This window comes from Doryrhamphus excisus, chromosome 5, assembly GCF_030265055.1.
Source record: "Doryrhamphus excisus isolate RoL2022-K1 chromosome 5, RoL_Dexc_1.0, whole genome shotgun sequence".
Classification (NCBI taxonomy): Eukaryota; Metazoa; Chordata; class Actinopteri; order Syngnathiformes; family Syngnathidae; genus Doryrhamphus; species Doryrhamphus excisus.
The window spans coordinates 10003496-10017227 of NC_080470.1; the positions used below are offsets into that span (position 1 = coordinate 10003496).

The 13732-nt window shown below is 42.4% G+C and overlaps 1 protein-coding gene across 2 annotated transcripts in view; it reads right to left on the bottom strand.

Annotated features, from left to right (window-relative positions):
• The window catches only part of polrmt (polymerase (RNA) mitochondrial (DNA directed)), a 33717-nt gene extending 21445 nt beyond the window's left edge, over positions 1-12272 (bottom strand). Inside the window, exons 1-10 of one of the 2 annotated variants that reach the window (XM_058073918.1) lie at positions 12107-12272; positions 11715-11834; positions 10752-11581; positions 9382-9515; positions 8100-8286; positions 5798-5947; positions 4199-4366; positions 3913-4083; positions 2220-2459; positions 231-1016 (exon numbers count right to left, since the gene is read on the bottom strand). In XM_058073918.1, coding sequence (XP_057929901.1) covers positions 231-1016; positions 2220-2459; positions 3913-4083; positions 4199-4366; positions 5798-5947; positions 8100-8286; positions 9382-9515; positions 10752-11581; positions 11715-11834; positions 12107-12242 — 2922 coding nt within the window. In that variant the 5' untranslated portion in view covers positions 12243-12272. The remainder of the gene's footprint in view (positions 1-230; positions 1017-2219; positions 2460-3912; positions 4084-4198; positions 4367-5797; positions 5948-8099; positions 8287-9381; positions 9516-10751; positions 11582-11714; positions 11835-12106) is intronic. The other variant, XM_058073920.1, reaches the window with a different exon arrangement.
• Positions 12273-13732: the final 1460 nt, after the last annotated feature.

A 13732-nucleotide genomic window follows, 5' to 3' on the forward strand; every position in this document is an offset into this window, starting at 1 on the left:
CTACTTTGCAGATTGCACTTATTGCGGGTTATTTTGGGAACCTATCCCCTAAGACATAGTACGAGGGAACACTGTATTGCAATCATATACAATGGGCTCCATTGTATTTGACAGACTTTTTTTAAAAGGCCATACAACAGTCTGCGTTATTTAAGAGATGAAAAAGGACTACAAATGCGATGCGGACAGAGCAATCAATGTGAAGCTAAAGGTAATAAAAATAGACCAACATTCAAGGGGTTGTCAGCAGAATCGAGTATGTCCTCCATGATAGTGTTGGCGTACTCCAGCCTTCCCTGTAGTGAGCTCCTCTTTTTTAACCCAGTCAGATTGACTAAGTGGATCTTGAGCCAGTCCAGGCCTTTCGGTCCTAGTGGCTTCCCCTCTGCGAACAGCAGGATGGAGCGGGTCACGTCACTTCCCAGGTGATTAAAGTATGGAGGGCAGGGGTATGTGCGCCCCCGGAAATCCATATTATGCGGGAACCAGAAGACCTCATCTCTAATGTGGTTTGCGATAGATAGTTTATATAGAGCGTCCATGCGCAAGCTGTGCATCTCGCTGCATTTCTTTCTGGCATTGACCACTTCCCTTTTCAAGTGGGCCTTCTCGCTGGCAGTGTAAGAGGTTTCCTGGGGGTTAAAGTGGGGTACTTTGGGGGCTTCTGACAAGGGAGGAGGAATGTCTAGCTTGTCACTACCCCGATCATTAAAGATGGAGATTATTATGTCCAAGAGAGGTTTGTTGATCCTCCAGGCACAGTTGCCCAGCTGGTTAAGGGAGTCTAGGACTGCATAGAGGTTCCCGCACCGCTCCAACAAGTCATCATGCTGCGTTGCTCCATCATTGGTGCGCATCAGTTTGGTGGGTGTCAACAGGTAAGCGCCGAATTTGGCCGATGTCCAGGGAACGGGAGGGCAGCGCATCGGCATCACATAGGAGTCAAAGGTCAATTTGGTCTCAGTTGCTTCCTGTTGGATCTGAGTCAGGATGGGATGGGGCTTAATAAAGCCCACCTTGGGGAGGAAAGACACATTAATGAAATTAACAATTTAAAGAAAACTTCAGGAAAGGAAACTTCAAGCAAAGTGACTGCCCTATTAAAAGGTACTCTAATATACCAAAATTGACTAATTTGTGACCCTATGCCTCTTAATGACTTTACAACCCGGTTGTTAATACACAGTCGTAGTTTCTTAGAGGCTGTCGCTTGTGGAATAATTATTGTGTTGTAGATTGAGACCTATAGAGGCAGTTTGGGAAGATATATAGCAACCTGAGAGCAAAAATAAATAAGCCCAGCATTGCTTTGCACGACTCAGACTGCCATGCTGTGTGATGGTCATTAGAAAGCTCCCCTGATGAGCTAACCTCCAAAGAGAGAAAGAGCAAAGTGGTGAGTGAGAAGAGTCATAGCAAAGGCAGGTATACAGCAAGAACTCTCTAGTAAATCTCAAGGTGAAATTTCTCTTATCACACAAGTCAAATGGCATCAACTCCCCAAACTTTTCTCTTTCCCTTGACACGGTCACTTGTCTCTTCTGCGCCGTGTGGTGGCAGCCAATCAGTGAGCCGATTAAAAGGGACACTTAAAAAAAAAAGGGATTAGCCTGGATTCTTTTCATCGTGCTCCGCTGTTCCCCGAACCCGAATTGCACGGGAGGGAAAGCGGTTTTATAATTCGCTCTCAAGGGAGCGCCGCTCTGGTGGGGAGGTTGTACAAGGTGACAGAAAAAGCCAAGGGTAAGTGTTTTCAGATGCTTCCAATCGTCATTAATTTGAGAGAATGTCAATCTCATTGGCACGGTATAGGCATTATAATGAAATTTGTCCATTGTGTGGAGGCCAAATAGAGTGCAGTACTTGGTTCCAACCAACAGAGGTGCTGTTGGGTTAGAATCAACAAGTTTGCTAACTCCTTATTGCGTTATTGTGACACTAAAAAGGAAACAGTTCAGAACATTCTGAGACACTATCCAATGCCAAATTAAAATAGTGATTAATCATGCGTTTATTTTAGTCACCAATGAAATTCAAATTGACATTGTTAATCCTTAGTCACCTCTCAAATGAATTCAGCCCAAAATAGTGCGAAAAGTACTTTTTTTGAAACCATTTCAAAATGGTTCAGTTAATTTAGCAACATATGTAGAAATGTTCAAAAGGATACCGAATTCTAGCTAAAACAGGTTTTCTATTGAGATATGCATTCATAATACCTGGTGGGTGCTCCGAAAGGTGTACATGTGGTAAAGGATGGGGATTTGCTTCCTGACGTAGGCCGGGTTCAGGATGTCGCTATTGATTTTCATGTTTTTGACCATCAACTCCAACAGGTACGTTCCCAACTCCAGAGTAACCATGTGCGGCCAGCTGGATTCGCACGTTTGCAGTGTTGGCCCCGAAGGGTGCTCAGTCTCCAGCTTGCACCACTGCTCTCTGGGAAGAATGTCATAAGCCTGGAAAGAGAAATCAGCAACGTTCTGGGTTTAAACAAAATGATGGCAAAGCAGTATGTTTTCAGTCGTGTTGCTGCATTGCTTAAAAATAATAATTAATTGTATTTAGTTCTAAAAACTCAAAGGCACTATACAATAGAGCATACAATGCAAACAATACAATGCACCATAAAACGAATAAAATATATATACACAGTTAAAATGAGAATAACTAAGCAAAAAATGGGATTAATCATTATAAGCAAGTTTGAAGAGATAGGTTTTAACATGAGATTCAAAGGTGGACAGGTCAGTGCAATTACGGGTGAGTGTGGGGTGGGAGCTCCAGAGGGAGGGGGCATTGAAACCAAAGGCTGTGTCGGCCCATAGTACAGCTCAAATGGAATATATAAGGTAACTACTCCAATTAACACCACTATTCAATTAGGGCAGGCCTACAAAAGCGAAGAACTGCCAGGGTCTCTCATTAGCGGCTAGTCAAAATACACTGGCATGGCTGCAGGCAACTTCCCAATGTAGTCTTGTTTATTAACTCCACAAGAGGATATTAGCTGCATTTGAAGTATAAGTATTTGAGTTATCAGCATCCAGCAGCTTCACCTACAACTGGATGCACTTTTAAAAAAAATGGTGACACTACTGGGCTGCTGGTATGAAATGTGTATGTTACACTTCTACTGTTACTCGTATTGTTGTTTACAATTAACTCATGAGTGGTATTAATGCTGGCTGAGCAGTTTGTTCCAGACTGGCTCCTTTCGATGTGAAGGAACAGCGACTCTACTGTGAGACGCTCCGAGATGACTGAGCTCCTCACCCGCTCTCTTCGGGTGAGGAAGCTCATTTCAGCCGCTTGTATGCGTCATCTCGTTCTTGCAATCACGACCCAAAGCTCATGACCATAGGTGAAAGTGGGAACACAGAACTGGTAAATGGAGAGGTTTGCCTTCTGGCTCAGCTCTCTCTTCACCTGACGGTGCGGTACAACGACCGCATTATGCAGACACTGCGCCGATCCACCTGTCGATCTCACGTTCCAACCTTCCCTCACTCGTGAACAAGGGATACTTGAACTCCTCCACCTGGAGCAAAACCTTATTCCCAACCTAGAGGTTGCAATGCACCCTTTTCAGACTTTGGAGGTGTTGAGCCATATCCCAGAAGCTTCACACTCAGTTGTAAACCGTCCCAGTGAACACTGAAGGTCACAGCCCTTCGTGAATCTTCACATTTCAAAAATAACTCCAATTAACACCCCATCCTTTTTGCAGTTTAGGCCAATTAATCACAGCTTTTGCACAACTTCCTACTAGGTAGGAGAGATACAGGTGTCAGCAATAAATTACATACAGCACATGAACTACAAATGCATGGGTGCAGACCACCAAAACTCATCCCACTTGGCACCTTCCAATTGTTTATGATCGTGTATATGCACCATAAAGTTGTGTACCTTGGTATCTTTGGCCAGTACGTCTGTGTAAGTGTTGTAAATATTGCCCAACTTTTCCAATATCTGACTGCGATACTTCTGCTGGACTGTGTACTTTGTGTAGACCCGGCTGCCCAGATCTTTGGCTAAAATTAGCAGGGACTCTCCACTGGGTGGCATGCTGGCAACACTCTGTCAGGAAAAAACACAAGATGCAAACATTCATGAATCAACTCACGAAATCAATCAGGACTGCGTTCAACCTCCAATGTCTGGCCTTTTAACATCGAGCGGCCGGCCTCATTACCTGTATCATGATGTCAACATATGCGCTGTCCTCTAGCACACAGAGGTATGGATAAAGGTTATGTCTGAAATCCCTGGTGTTGGTCTTGGCCAGGATCATCTTGCTGTCTCTCCAGGCCTGCAGGAGGTCCTTGCGCCACTGAGCCCGTCGCTCCACCAGCAGCGCCCTCTGAAAGGACGACATAGCTAGTGTCGCATCACATACAGTATCACACGTAACACATGGACACTCCATCCTAAGATCATGGTCTAAATAGTGGTAGGGCCAAAAACATTACATACAGTATGTTAATCATCAAATGGGAAAAGATGTCTGACACATCTGAGGCATTTGTTTATTTAACAGAAGTCACGTGGTAAACATGTTGCTGATGCTAGCTTGGCGTATTTTAACTTCTGAGATAAAGTCAAGATAAGCCATGTTAAGTTGGTTGTCATGCTGCATTCAAGACCTCTAGTAAGCCATTATACCAAAAGATATTCTTTACCTGGTTATGATAAATATCTGCTGTATATACAAATAAGTACAGATAAATATAGTGTATTACTGCCAATGTTTGGGAAGTTTGGTTACACACAGTTAAAAGTGGAAGATTTCCGACTTCCCATTGAAATTGAATGCAGCATGAACTTGCTTCAACTGCAAAGAAATGTTCGTGTTGTAAGAATGTGAATTCATAGTTGGAAACCTTTTCCCTCCTTTTCAGTGATGAGCAGCACAACAAATTGTGTGCACTCCGTCCATGTAAAATGTGCCAAATTTCCCCTGTCTATGCCAAACAACTAATTCTGCTATTAGCTATCGCTAATAAAGCAATAATGAGATTTTTTTCATGCTTGTGGGAAGTTGGAGTGTGTTAATCTTTAATCAAAAAGTTATAGGCAGTCAGAAATGAAGGTAGAGACACAATCTAGACGGAGAGGTGATTGTGTGACTGCCTTCTATCCAGAGTCCTCTATTACAATACATTATTATTCTGCCCTGCCTGCCTGTCTGTAAATGCTTCCTGGCCACCGGGGACTCTCGGCCTACTCGCTTCCCACGTAGCCCATCTGCAGAGGCAGACGAGCCAGCCTGGATTGTAAATGCCACCGTTAGAAAGAAAAAAGCCAGACAAGAAGGAATCAAATGTTTTTTTTTCCTCTAAGCAGTCAAACATTTTGTGTTATTGTTTCTAATTGTATTTTGTCCTTCTGATGCAGAACAATAAGTTGTGGAAATGATTAAAAACTAATATATAGAAATATTGATTTAAAGTGCATTTTTAGCTGAAGAATGGTTATATTTTAGCTGGAAATGTCACAAGAAAGTGGCAAAAGACTGTGAGATGCTGCATATGGTATATTAAGTATTTTACTACTACTACGACTACTACAGCTTTCACAAAACGTATGTCACCTTCTTGTGTCATTTTAAATTCATATTTGGCAGCGTGTGAATAATTTACAGTTAAACTGTGTCTATAACCATACTATGCCTGTATTTTTGGTTCCTGTGATGTAAGCTAAGCAGAGCAGCTTTGTCAAAATATTAATTCCATTTCTGGACTGTTAGCATATTCTATATTAGCATATAGAATAGTAACAAGGAGATGCATACCATTTTGGCCATGTTTTTTGTGATGGGCTTGGCAGCCTCCACAGAGTCAATAGAGACAGTGCATGCCTGCTCTACACTGAGCTGGAATTTGAAACGTTCCTGGAGCTCCTCTCGAGTGAAATTCAGCTTTGGGAATTGGTGGTTATCCCTCTGAAATACACAGAGTAAAACCAATTTAGTAGCCGCCTGTTATAATAGAGCAACATGTAATGAAAACACTGGAAAAAGAAAATGAATAATCTCTTGGGACTCAACTCTGTGAGTTGAAGGCATATGAAACTACCTCTTATATATATGTATGGCATCTATTTAACATTCCACATGATATCAACAAACAGTATTCTAATGAGCTCTGTATCCCTGCCACCAACATGGACTCCAAGTCTCCCATGAGAGAACTGCTTGCTATTCCACTATCTAGTGGGCCAGTTTACTTGGGCAGCGTTCAAGTCGCCAAATGACATCAGTTCTAAATTATGAAACAAAAACCTCTAGGAAGTCAATAGAAAGCACAAATAGAGTGCAAGAATTGATACTAAAAATAGAACACTAAGAAAGAAAAACTGTTAAAAGGAGGATGGCAGGAAAAGAGGGCAAAGTGGTGAGAAAGGGGGAGGCAACCAGAGCATCTTGGACGCCATTCAAAATCACTGCAGTTGTTCCACTGACAAAGAGCATATCAGTCAATGAACCCCTTCACAACAATAAATGTGATAAATAAATGTGATAATTAACAATATATTATATTGTTAATTCATTCATAGCTAGGAGACCAGGGTTCGGTCCCCGCCCTCGGCCATCTCTGTGTGGAGTTTGCATGTTCTCCCCGTGCATGCGTGGGTTTTCTCCGGGTACTCCGGTTTCCTCCCACATTCCAAAAACATGCTAGGTTAATTGGCCACTCCAAATTGTCCATAGGTATGAATGCGAGTGTGAATGGTTGTTTGTCTATATGTGCCCTGTGATTGGCTGGCGACCAGTCCAGGGTGTACCCCGCCTCTCGCCCGAAGACAGCTGGGATAGGCTCCAGCACCACCCGCGACCCTCGTGAGGAAAAAGCGGTAGAAAATGAATGAATGAATGAATAATTCATTCATTTTCTACCGCTTTGGAATGTGGGAGGAAACCAGAGCACCTGGAGAAAACATGCAAACTCCACACAGAGATGGCCGAGGGTGGAATCGAACTCGAGTCTCCACTCCACTGTGTCGCCCAACATTATTAATTCATTCATTCATTTTCTACCGCTTATCCTCACGAGGGTTGCGGGCGTGCTGAAGCCTATCCCAGCTGTCTTCGGGCAAGAGGCGGGGTACACCCTGGACTGGTCACCAACCAATCACAGGGCACATATAGACCAACAAACAACCATTCACACACTCATTCATACCTATGGACAATTTGGAGTCACCGATTAACTGAGCATGTGCACGGGGAGAACATGTAAACTCTATATACTATATATTGGAATGTAAGCACTCCTTGTGCTATGGGTTCACCAGTATGGCCAACCTCTGCATGAACGACATGGAAAGGAGGGCTGTCAACTCCTTCAAGACAGCAGCACCAAGTCACTGGTACAGGTGGATGACACATTGAAGATGACAGGGCCTCCATGTGGGTGTTTACAGAATGGGCAACATATTGGAGTCACATGACAACTGGAAAACAAACTGTGCATTATCAGAACCCTACAAAGCAGAGCTAATCACCAGCACCACAGGCCAAAGACAAAGAGCATTAGCACCTGAGGGATGCCCTAAAACCCTGTGGTTACCCCAGATGGTCATTTGTAAAAAGTGCATAATTTCCAAAAAAAGACAAACGCAAGGTGGATAATGAAGAAAAGAGTAGCAGAAGCAATAACACTGCCATCCATAAAAGTACACTTCAAACCTGGCAACACAAACAGTGCTTGGGACAGGAGGACATACTGTAAACATCAGAAATACAAGCATAGCTATGTGAGATACAGTGCTGTGCGTATTTTTCATATACTGTAGATACAGTACATGATTAAAGGTAATGATTTTTTAAAAATCACAGGTGAAGGAACTGTAGCTAACGCCACCTAGCATCTATCAAGCATTTGGTTGCTTTTGTTCACATCAGGATTCGAACCATGGGCTGACCCTTCAGATATCAAATCTACTACTGCTGCACCTCTGAAGTCTACCAATATGCCTCACATGTTTGTTTACTGGAGTGTGCCGTTATTAGAACACAAGCCTACTATTTGAGGAAATATTGTATATTGTTGAGGTTAACAACAGCGTAGCAACACAAGATACAAGTTTGGTACCTTTGTGTAGAAGTCGTGAACCAATGAAGAATAGCTTTGACTTGTGGGAAGGATGGGGGCAGGCTGGTAGTCGGGGTGAATGACCCGTGCAGCCGTCAGTACCATGTCTCTTTCATCGAGCTGGAACACACACTGGCTGAAGATGTCGTCCAAAGAGAGGCCGTCCTCCTCCATGTGCTTCAAGCACCTGCACGCACACACACAAACACATAAGTATCTGCGCTTCCTCTGCAAACTTCATTGCCCTCATCAACAGTTGCAGACTATCAATGATTTGTGTTTCAAATCGGCACAGGCCTTTATGTGTTCGATGGAGGCAGATGGATGATGATGACATCAGCCAAATGTTTATTCAAAAAGAATCTCCTGAAGGTCTACTGGAGAGAGCACGGTCTCCATGACTGGACTGCAGAATACAGATATTGCCAACATGTGCCCAGTGCCCGGCATACAAATGAGAGGTGGGATGAGAATTATTTCACAACTCGGTATGCAAAAACTTACAAGCTCAAGCTATTCATATATAAAATATAGTGTATAATTAAAAGCTACATAGCGGCTTAAAATATCATAAATACCTGCTGTACTGAATTTCACATCAGAGACAATAAGGCCACATAGTGAATAACATGGGAGACTGTAAGGCACTGACCAGTAACATCATTTACATATGGTATGACAATATGGCAAGGAAAAACGTATCTTGAGCATGTCAGATAGAGGGACACATTGGAAAATTCTTAAGAAAGGAGCGGTCATGCAAAGTGTGCAGTTTTGGTTTGGGCAAATGAGCAAGTCTAGTACAAAGACAGGATTAGACTGCCAGCTAGACAGTGTGGTCCCGAGGAACAAAGATATGACAAGAGGGGATGAGCGATGTGAACGTAATGAGCCTGGTGACTTGCGCTTGCGGCACCCAAGGGAGCAAAGAGCTCAGGAGGAAAGGAAAGAGATAAGTGAGGGCGTGTGAGTGTCGCTCTGAAGGCAAAACAGGTATGGTTGAGATGGAGTCTATCCCATTTGAATTTGGGTGAGACTCTTCTGGTCAGACTGGTCAACAGTCAATCATAGGGCACATACTGTATATACAATCATTTACACTCACATATACAACAAAAAACACTAGACTGACACTAACACCATGATCATGAGGCAACAATTCACTATTCAAAAATGCAGCGCAACAATAAGACCACGAGGACAGTGTGACACCTGCTGGTAGGCCTCAGTACTGCAAAACATGCACCCTGTGATCCTGTGGTGTTTCCGTCTGTGTTCGTACCTCGAAATAAGTCGAGGAGGACAGTTAGCATTCCGGCCCATACATTCCAGGGCAGCACTATAGGACACAACATTTGGTCGCAGTCCCGCCTCCTCTAGGAGAATAAACAAACGACCAATCGGATTCAAGGTGCCCTAAAAAGACAGCAACAACAAAAAAGATAAACTTTGTATCAAAAGTCATTATTGCAATAACATAACTTACCTGCTGTATAATCAGTTTGACCTACTATGCTCTTTGCTGGAGGTCTGAGCTCTACTGAGTGCCTTTCTAGTTCATTATTCATTATAAGTAATCCTTCACTACAATATTCTCCAAAACGGAGAGCACCGCCCACATTTCAGAAACCATACTATGGCAATATATCTTCTCTAAACATATCTTCTAAACATAATACAACATAAATAAATCTTTGAAATACTTTAGTGTAGTCAGTGTACAGCTTGTAAAACAGATTCGATTTATTATCCATTGAAAATGACTAGGTTAGCAAGCAGTCCTCACACCTAGGAGACGCGAGTTCAATTCCACCCTCGGCCATCTCTGTGTGGAGTTTGCATGTTCTCCCCGTGCATATGTGGGCTTTCTCTGTGTATTCTGGTTTCCTCTCACATTCCAAAAACGTTAGGTTAATTGGCGACTCCAAATTGTCCATAGGTATGAATGTGAGTGTGAATGGTTGTTTGTCTATATGTGCCCTGTGATTGGCTGGCGACTAGTCCAGGGTGTACACTGCCTCTCGCCCGAAAACAGCTGGGATAGGCTCCAGCACTCCCAACGACCCGCGTGAGGATAAGCGGTAGAAAATGAATGAATGAATGACTATACATGCAACCATTACTTTCTAAATAACTAGCAACATAAGGGAGTCTTGCCATTGTGAAGCAAATCATGATCCCCTCTATTAGGAAACTGAGCTGCATGGCAATTTTCCAACATAAGAAGCCCAAACACACCTCCAAGATAACAAGTACCTTGCTGAGGAAGCTGAAGATAAAGACGATAAGAGTGGCCAAGTAGAGTACAGTATGTCTCCTACAGACCCAAATGAGCACCAGTGGAGCATCCTCAAGTGGAATGGTGGAGGAGCCCAAGGCGTCTAACATCCACCAGCTCCACCAGTGATATCATAATGAAGAAGTGGATTCCAGCAAGAACCTGTTCAGCTCTGGCAGTGCGAGATAACAATGGCACTAGCACTAAATATTGACACTTTGGACATCTTCTCTATTGGGGCAATAATGGCTGTGTCATTTTCAGTGGATAGTAAATCGATACTGCTATACAGGCTGTATACTGACGACTGTAAAAGATATCCATGTGTCATTCCTATTCTGTAATTACATGTTCCAGTAGGACTTATCACTAACCTTCTTGGCCCAGACACGCATCATAATGTTATAGACGTCCGTGTTTAGAAGTGTGCGTCGACTCCTAACTCTGTGCTGGCTGAGTAGGAAATTCTGCGCCCGGTCGATGTGCCCCGCAAACACACACGTCTCCAGGTAAGACACAATGCTGGAGCGGATGTCGCCTGCAGCTCCTTCTGTGCCCTGCCGAGGGCGCTCTGGTTGACTTGAGCAGGACAAATGGTCCACTTGCTGCCTGAGCCTCCTCTCCAGCTTCTCCACCTCTGCCAACTCCTTTGATGTCAGCTGGGTCTTTGGACTAGGAACTTCATTCTTAGACTCATTTTTTTTGCCTTTGAGGGATTTTTGTGACGTTGATTTTGATTTTGTGATGACTTTCCCTGCTGCAGGAGCAGCAGAGGCGTTGATGGAAGAAACAACAGCACCAGTGTGCATTGTCATGTTGCTCTTTGAAGTTGATATTGTTTTGTAAGTTGTACCAGGAAGTTTAAGTTTGACTTGAGAGTTTGAATACTTTTCGTCTGGTTTCTCATTGATGTTGTTTTTCAATTTCTGCTTGAGGATCTTCCGTCTCTTCAGTTTGTTCTTCTTCTCCCGAGTTAATTTCTCCATCCAGCGACTGGGCTGTGATTTAGAGAATTCCTTGTTGGCCTTTTGCGCTGATTTGGGAATGTCAGGCCATTCCAGAGGTGTGTCCACAATTGTGTTCTTGGAACTTTTACCAGAGGAAGTGAGTCTTGTGGAAGAGTGGGCTTGAAGAAATTCCACCTTTGCGTTGTGGACATCAAGAAGGCCATCACACTGAAGTTGCTGGATCCTAGCCTCCAACACTTTAGAGGGAGAAATGATGGGACAAAATGCACAAATAATTCACAATGAAAATAAGCAATTGCATCTTGTTCAGCAATGAATTGTCACCCCGCAGCAGCATTGATCAACAAATCATTCAAATATATGTCTTACCATCTAACAGCTGAGACTGTTTCACAACACGTTTCTTTGCATCATCTGTCTTGTGGACTGAAAATGAGATGTTTCTTCGGTGAAGTTGAAAATGAGCGTCTGGAAATAAAAGGGAACCCCCTCCCCCCAAAAAACATCAGACTTGATTTGAAAATATGTCACAATTCTTAAATCTAAAGCTTGGCTGTATGAAATATTGTCCTTTAGCATTCACTGAGATGCTTGAAGACTCCCTTAACCAGCGACAAACATTAATTTAGCCGTTACCTCTGGGGAGACTCTTACAAAAATGAAAATGGTCAATGTGATATTGCATTAAATAAAGTTAATAACATACAATTCTTGTTTTAACCACAAAAGTACTAGGCAAACTTCAGCATCCTTCGTTTCACCTGATAGTTGTTTAATTGCGCCGCGTGTCGTCGACAAACATCGCTGACAGCATTCCGCAAGTAAACTGCGTCGATCAAGACATTTGACGAAAGAAGAAACTCTTGAAAGTGACATGTTGACTTGTATTAACCGCATTTACAATCCGAACACTAGGTCGCCATTTTGATTCCGACTCAGCCAATCGCTAGGAAGAGCTCTCGTCCTATAACACGACAGGAAGGCATCGCTAGAAGATTGCAGATACATCCAACCGGTAGTTAGCCAAATTGTCTTTTAGCAAGCCAAAAAGCTACATACATGCTAAGCTAAACTAAATATCAATACGTTCTAGTACCAAACAAGCAGATATGTTTGTGGTTTGTGTTTCATCTATACATTTTAACGCCATTATTTTAATAATTATATATCATTCTCTCAAGGCGTCCAATAGCTGTCGAACCGAGTTTGGCCTGCAGGTGGCAGTGTCGCCATAGTCAATTGGAGGCCAAGCTAAGCGTTACAAAATAATGTTAAATGTAACAATATTTTATTGTTATTGTTAATATTTATTGGTGCAATAATGTTTGCAATAATGCAGTGCAATAATATTTTACGCTATCCAGTTTGTCTATTTTTTGCTTGTGAATGTATGTAAATGTGGAATATCGTTTATTGACGAGTTATTTATTCAGTAACCAGAGTCATAATATTAGTACTATATACAAAAGGACTATATTATACTAGATTAGACTAAGCATTTGTTCGTATCAATATATATATTTTAAATCCTGAAATTGTATGTACAGATATACACTTCACTCTGAACAATGAGCACATGGTAACTGTACACGATACATATACAATAAATGCAATATACAGTATATGCAATGTAATTGTGTGTTACAAGTATAAGTGATGTACCCTACATGAAAATGTGAATGGTGACTGTATATAATAAATAAATATTGTATATCCAAAGAGGTATTAATTTATAAATGTTTGCTATATTCGTGAATAATTTTTTGAAAAAATATTTTGTTTACAAAAGTTAAGTTTGAAATATGAGAAGCCTCACTCTTTATAATACAACACAGTGGTTCTCCGCTGCAGACTCTACATTGTATTTTGCCTGGGCAAATAATGTATCATAACAACTATAGTATGTAGTACTTAACAAGCCACATTTTTTGTCCTGAACATTTTATTTTCTTTTGTGTTCTGGACCCCTTTCAAAACTATGAACCTATTTGCATTATGAAGAGTGTTTGTGTTTTATGTGAATATTTCTGGAGAAGTTATGTAAAAAACATTTATTCATTTTCTACTGCTTATCCTCACGAGGGTTGCAGGGGTGCTGCAGTCTATTCCAACTGTCTTTGGCCGAGAGGCGGGGTACACCCTGGACTGGTCGCCAGCCCATCACAGGGCACATATAGACAAACAACCATTCACACTCACATTCATACCTATGGACAATTTGGAGTCACCAATTAACCTAGCATGTTTTTGGAATGTGGGAGGAAACCGGAGTACCCAGAGAAAACCCACGCATGCACGGGGAGAACATGCAAACTCCACACAGAGATGACCGAGGGTGGAATCGAACTTGGGTCTCCTAGCTGTGTGGCCTGTGCGCGAACCACTCA